Genomic DNA, 5,814 nt, shown 5'->3' with positions numbered 1-5,814 from the left:
TCATTTTTGGAGAAAACGACGTAATTTTCTCACACAACCCAATGACGTTACAATCAATATCTGCTCACAAGAGAAGATACCTCTGCAATACGCAAAGACGGAATACACGTATATACTATACTATATATCATATAGCCACTGAGAATATCGTCAGTGCCAGTACTAGTGTAGGTTTATACATGTACATTGTATGACAAAGTCAATGCTAATATTTTGCCACTGTTACTGAAGAGACATATATATATATATATGCATTATACATTGTATCCTATAGCCACTGAGAGTATCGCCATACCAGTGCAGGTTTATACATGTACATGTACTGTACCTTGTATTACAACGCCACCTAGATGAATGTAAATGTTATATTGTAGATGTTATATTGTATGTACATTGTATTTAATACATTTACATTGAATTGGTATCATATAGCGTACTGAGAGTATTGTTCATGTTAGTGTATAGATACATTTTGTATATTGTTTAAGTATTGCATCACACAGCCACCGAGAGTATTATCAGTGCTAGTGTATAGGTTTATACACTGTATTACAAAGTCACTGACTATATAATATACATTACGCGATCAACCCCCTCCGTCAGACATTATCCTTGATAATGTATCGGACACGTTTACCTATCGCTCGTCAGCACAAGGACACATAGGCTTACAAAGCTGTTCAAACAAAAGATGTCGGGGTCGATTTCAGTCGCTTTATAAAAAAAAACCGGAAAGTCCCCAGAAGAATGTAGCTAAAAGAACGGAAATTCCCGAAATGAATGCAGTCATTTAATTCCTTTTTAATAGTTCTTTTTGTCGACGTAATTAATGTGCTATGGGTAGCAACAAAGCATGCGAGTTTACTGCTTGCATGCTTCTATGCAAGGAAATTGCGTTATAGAATTTATTTATTGACAAATTCTTCAGTTACTCTTGAGGCGTTCGAATCCCTAACATAAAGCTTTACAACACCCACCGCGTATATAATCTGATACACTTCATTTTTTTTTTTTTTTTAAATATTTGAATAAACATGTTTGAATATCAGAGATATTGTAAAGTATGTGTGTTGTCCTTGATTTGCGAAAAGACAAGTACAGTGTGTGTGAAACTCTGTTCTATTAAATGTATGAAAACATCTATATCTGTCAAACAGTTATGGACAATGATAAGGCAGTGATTTCAATGCCTACTTCATATAAATCTACAGTTGTGTTCCTGGGTAGATCGCCTTACACCCGCAGACGCCACGCGCTGGGAAACGTCGCTTGATTTATGAATTTCAAAAAGCCCTTAATGATCTGTTTGACATGAATATAAGATGATATCTACGTGGAGCGCGAAACAATGACGTTAATTAAATAACACAGAACGAGCTTAGTCACATAAAACAGAACTCAGACGACAAATTGGTGACTAAATTCATTAATAACAAAACATGATAACATTAGTGTTCCGATGATGTTCGAGACATCAGGACCACGAGATAGTCGTAAAAATTACAGAACCATAGTTTATCAACACATGAAGATGTGCTGGTGTCAACAACGATCGTGCATTGACATATAAGGAATACGTCAAGTCACTCCGAAGAGCGCACGTCCATTGCACGAAGCAGCCGACACCAGCCTTGTATCGGCCATTTAGAGGCAGTCGCGCACATTAAGAATAAATTAAACATTGTGTATCACTAGTATTGTACAGCAGTATAAATCCACGTCCATTTTGAACATGAACCCATAAACGAGAAAATAAATATCGTCGATATAAATAACTTCATTGAGAAGTAAATATCCCGTTTCACATGTCAGCACGCGCAAGAACATCGCGTGATGATGGGGTAGTTTATGTGTATCCATCGGCACACGGCGTTCTTTTGCCAGTCTCTACAGTGCCACCGGAGGATCGTCTTTGAGGTGGATCCGCTGGGGCGACAAGTCATCCCCGGAGGTATGGAACACGACTTTCGCTTGTAACACTGTCCCTCCTTTATCCAGCGCGGCCAGAACCGCACCCCCAAGTCTTTCCATGTGTGAAACACGGGGCAGTGAGTAAAACTCCACAGATACTTCTGGATTTTCTTCCTAGTCCGCCTGCTCACGCGCAGTTTCGAAGTCTGACTACCAACACCTGTAAACACTGGCGTGCCGAAAAACTTGATGTAATTAGGTCTCCGTTCCTTCGGTCGACCCTTTTTAAGTTTAAAATCCAACGTTCCGTTTGGACGTATAACACTTTCTAAAGGTCTCACTGTCGACATGAATTTTTTATCGAAATGATGTCCTAGTAATCTCCGTAACTGCCGATAATCGGTGTCCCTTTCTGTGGGGTTGAAGGAATTATCGGGGTTCTCCACCAGCTGTAGCACGGGTAACTCATCCGATGGTACTGGTCGCTCTTTATTATGGAATTTTATAGAGTTTCCGGAATTATCGTCCGGCGAAAACACATCGTTTTCTTGTAAGCTGTTCCAATGTTCGCGGTCCGCTCCCGTCCGTCCGATTATACATCCCAGGTACACAATACACCGCAGGGCGGCGCGCGCGCACGCTCTCAACTTCATCACTCGATCAGGTGACAATCTACAACAGCAAACAATTAAACGTAAACATGTGATTTATCAAATTAGAACAAAGAAAAACTTATTAATTAATATACTGGGATGCAAAATGTTTTTGAAGGAAAGTATTTAGTGACGAAACATTTAGACTGGAACCAACATCGCAAGATCTCGCGAGTCCCGTCTCTGTTCCGTCAAATAAGATATTTAGGAAATCGAAACAAATGTAGAATAAGTTAACAAAAATAAATGCATATATTCTCCAAATACAGGAAAAGAAAAAGAAAGTTAAAGTCACAAGCTAAATTATCCGGGAAACTGAAACACACATTCTCTCAAATCAAGCGAACCTACAAATTGGTAATGAAAATACAATGTAAAGACGACACAACTTATATATGAATAAAATATGATATAGTTAGTAACAACTGACGTCATATCAGGGGAAAAAAATAAACATGTTTAAAGATATGGAAAAAAAATCTAAAAAATCCTGTGCTATTTTTCTAAATGAAAATCCAGTAAGGATAGTAAGTAAAAATAAGATTGATCAAGGTTATGGCTAGTGTCCACTCCCCGTGGGTTGGGCTGTGGTCATTACCGAGGTGTTGTGTGGTCAGCTCCCTGTAATGGTGGTCAGTGAAGGTGACAAGTGTGGCTCAAGTGTACGGATCAGTCATTAGTGAGGGTGTGACATAGGATCCAATCTTGCCACCTCTCAACCCCGATCGGCATAATTTATTGATTATTATAAACAAAACCAACCTGATTATATAGATATGTTAAACAAACGCTAATTCCATTCAAATTTTATTATAATGAGTTATAATAAATTCATTTGACAAAAATTCATAATGAATATGGTGACGGAAATGAAAAAAACGAAAAAAAACCCACTCGATCAAAAAGCTTGCATCTTACTCATTACGTACATCTGTGACGATTTATAACTTAAATCATTCCGATCTCAGGTATTGAAGATACCTTACACACACCATACAATGTAACATGATCGGCCCAGTACCAGTATCATAAAGACATGTTGCTCGGGTCTCTGGTTTGATGTAACGCTTCTGGGCTCAATACAGCACTAACACCGCTACACTTTGCCAAAAACGTAGTAGTGGTTTATTTAAATCATCGTCTGGATCACATATGTATTGTTGCTGTGCCTAATACATTTGTTTCTCGTCCGATGATAAAATATCGACGCTATACCTCCCCCTCACCACCCCCACCCCACAGCAAATAGCCAAAATAACAATTCGTGTTTGTTTATTTTTGAAAAAAAAATGCGTATTTTACTCACCAGTGATAAATCACAATCCCCTAACTATAAATACGCCTCTTTAAAAAACTACTTAACAATTATTAGAAAACAAATCCCAATTTAATAAAAAATCTCGTACAAAACGTTCCAAAATCAATTCGAGGACAGGTTGTTGAACACATGCTAAAGTTTAGAACCGTACGAGATTGAACTTTAAATTAATCGATACTCGAGTATTTATAATTCTATAACATCTGTATATAGGTATAAATCGAAATGTAGTCACGTCAAATATTCATTTTATATAGTAATAAATTGTTTTAATTGTCAACAGAAAATAAAAGAAATTATTGATTCACATTAGATATCGATAGATCAAAAAAGCAGTAATATTTTCGTAAAATTGTTAGATATCAGTTTTAACAATACTGAAAATCTTAACCATTATTACACTGGAAATGAAAAATGTGTTAAGTTCTATAAAAAAGATATTAATAAAGATTGTATAAGTGTTTTTGAATTACGACAAATTACCTTCCATAATCAAGAGGCACATTATGTATAACACGTGCTTTTGGCGCACGCGAGTCAGATGCCGTATCTTCAATCGCAAGTTGAAGCGTTACGTCTTACGCGGTTTAAATAAATACATTATGACAAGAGAAAAGATAAGATTTTTATTCATAGATTTTAGCCCTTTATAATGACATCAAAATTAATTAGTCACTCACCAGGTCATAGTGTGGTCACATTAGTTTCCGTCAATACTGGCAATGTCCCTTTGCCCATACCACATTGGGTTTCTTATCAGCAATCGGTCGGGTGTCCTCTTCGGTAAACACACTACTGTTATGAATTCATCTCAACATATTTTCTTATATATATCTATCTACATGTATAAGTTGTTTTCACGTAAAATGCCTTTTTCTCGTCCAGGTATACACAGAAAAGGCTATGAGAGACACGTAGTCTAGACGCGGACCTTTACTGGCGGGCACACCGTTCGTTTTAAATTCTATATTGCTAGAGAAGTGTGTTCAGTCACACGGTTTGTTATGTACATGTAGTAATGCTATTAAGATCTATCAAACCGGGTTTATATCTCCGCTATCTCCGGCAGGTAAGTCCGACTCACAGGACGATCGTGTAGTTACTGGTATACAGTGGAGAGCGGTCGCTATATTATGATCACATCCCCCTCTGGTAGGCCGTCCCTCGGACCACGGTCATCAAACTTGTTTGGGGGGAGCAGTACCGCCGGAGCCAGCGATTCAGCGTATTAACGAGGCAAAAAGTCTGCAATGTGGAGAGATCAAACAGCGGAGGGGACTCGCATACAATAAATTTATAGTAACGGCTTTCACGTGCTAGCCATGGAGAAGTAGGAGGGGTTTAAGGCATCGCGCCAATACAATACCATTAATATGCAATAGTACAGACATAAAATCCAGCTTTTTCATCGTATATCTGCTCGGCTCAATAGTCACTCAATCACAACAGTCGCTCGGCGGGTCGGGCTAGGGCTGGCGCACTGTCGCCAATACACGTCACCTCGCTTCTAACGAGGGGTCTGTGATGCTATACGTCGTGCCCCGCTCAACAAAACGGGATAAATGAACTAAGAAAAACCAACTGTTGCAAAGCTAATTCGTATGCAATAAACAAGTAAGAAAAAACGGTGAGAAGGCGCCTGCCGGGTAGCTCACTAAAACTGTCCCTTTGTTAGGGACCGTCGCCTTAATTCAGTTTGGTGGGAACAGCGCGTTTGGGAATCAGACTCAAACAGGTAATCAACCTTAATGAAATTCGAAAATTATGGATATTACCACTGCCCAATGGTAAAGAGACGGAGGGGAGGGAAAATCGGGGCGAAAACGAATACTCGATTGGCCGTTTGCCCTCCTACACTGCTTCATCACTTATCAAAAATAACTTATTAAAATTTAACCAAACATTAGTTTAGAGTGATAATTCAACAAGTGC

At 38.5% G+C, this 5,814-nt stretch overlaps 1 protein-coding gene across 1 annotated transcript; it reads right to left on the bottom strand.

Moving 5' to 3' along the window:
- Positions 1–1,412: 1,412 nt before the first annotated feature.
- Positions 1,413–5,420, bottom strand: LOC110467356 (noggin-like). Its single transcript, XM_021524470.1, has 2 exons — positions 4,563–5,420; positions 1,413–2,583 (listed from the first exon to the last, which is right to left on the bottom strand). The coding sequence occupies exon 2, from the start codon at positions 2,562–2,564 to the stop codon at positions 1,809–1,811; it is 756 nt and encodes a 251-aa protein (XP_021380145.1). The 5' UTR covers positions 2,565–2,583; positions 4,563–5,420; the 3' UTR covers positions 1,413–1,808.
- Between the last annotated feature and the right edge of the window lie 394 nt (positions 5,421–5,814).

This window comes from Mizuhopecten yessoensis, unplaced genomic scaffold (assembly GCF_002113885.1).
Source record: "Mizuhopecten yessoensis strain PY_sf001 unplaced genomic scaffold, ASM211388v2 scaffold11171, whole genome shotgun sequence".
NCBI classification, from domain to species: domain Eukaryota; kingdom Metazoa; phylum Mollusca; class Bivalvia; order Pectinida; family Pectinidae; genus Mizuhopecten; species Mizuhopecten yessoensis.
This window is presented reverse-complemented; position numbering and strand designations above follow the sequence as displayed.

Coding starts and splice junctions, on each gene's coding strand:
- LOC110467356 (XM_021524470.1), bottom strand. CDS start 2,564: ATGAAGTTGAGAGCGTGCGCGCGCGCCGCCCTGCGGTGTATTGTGTAC.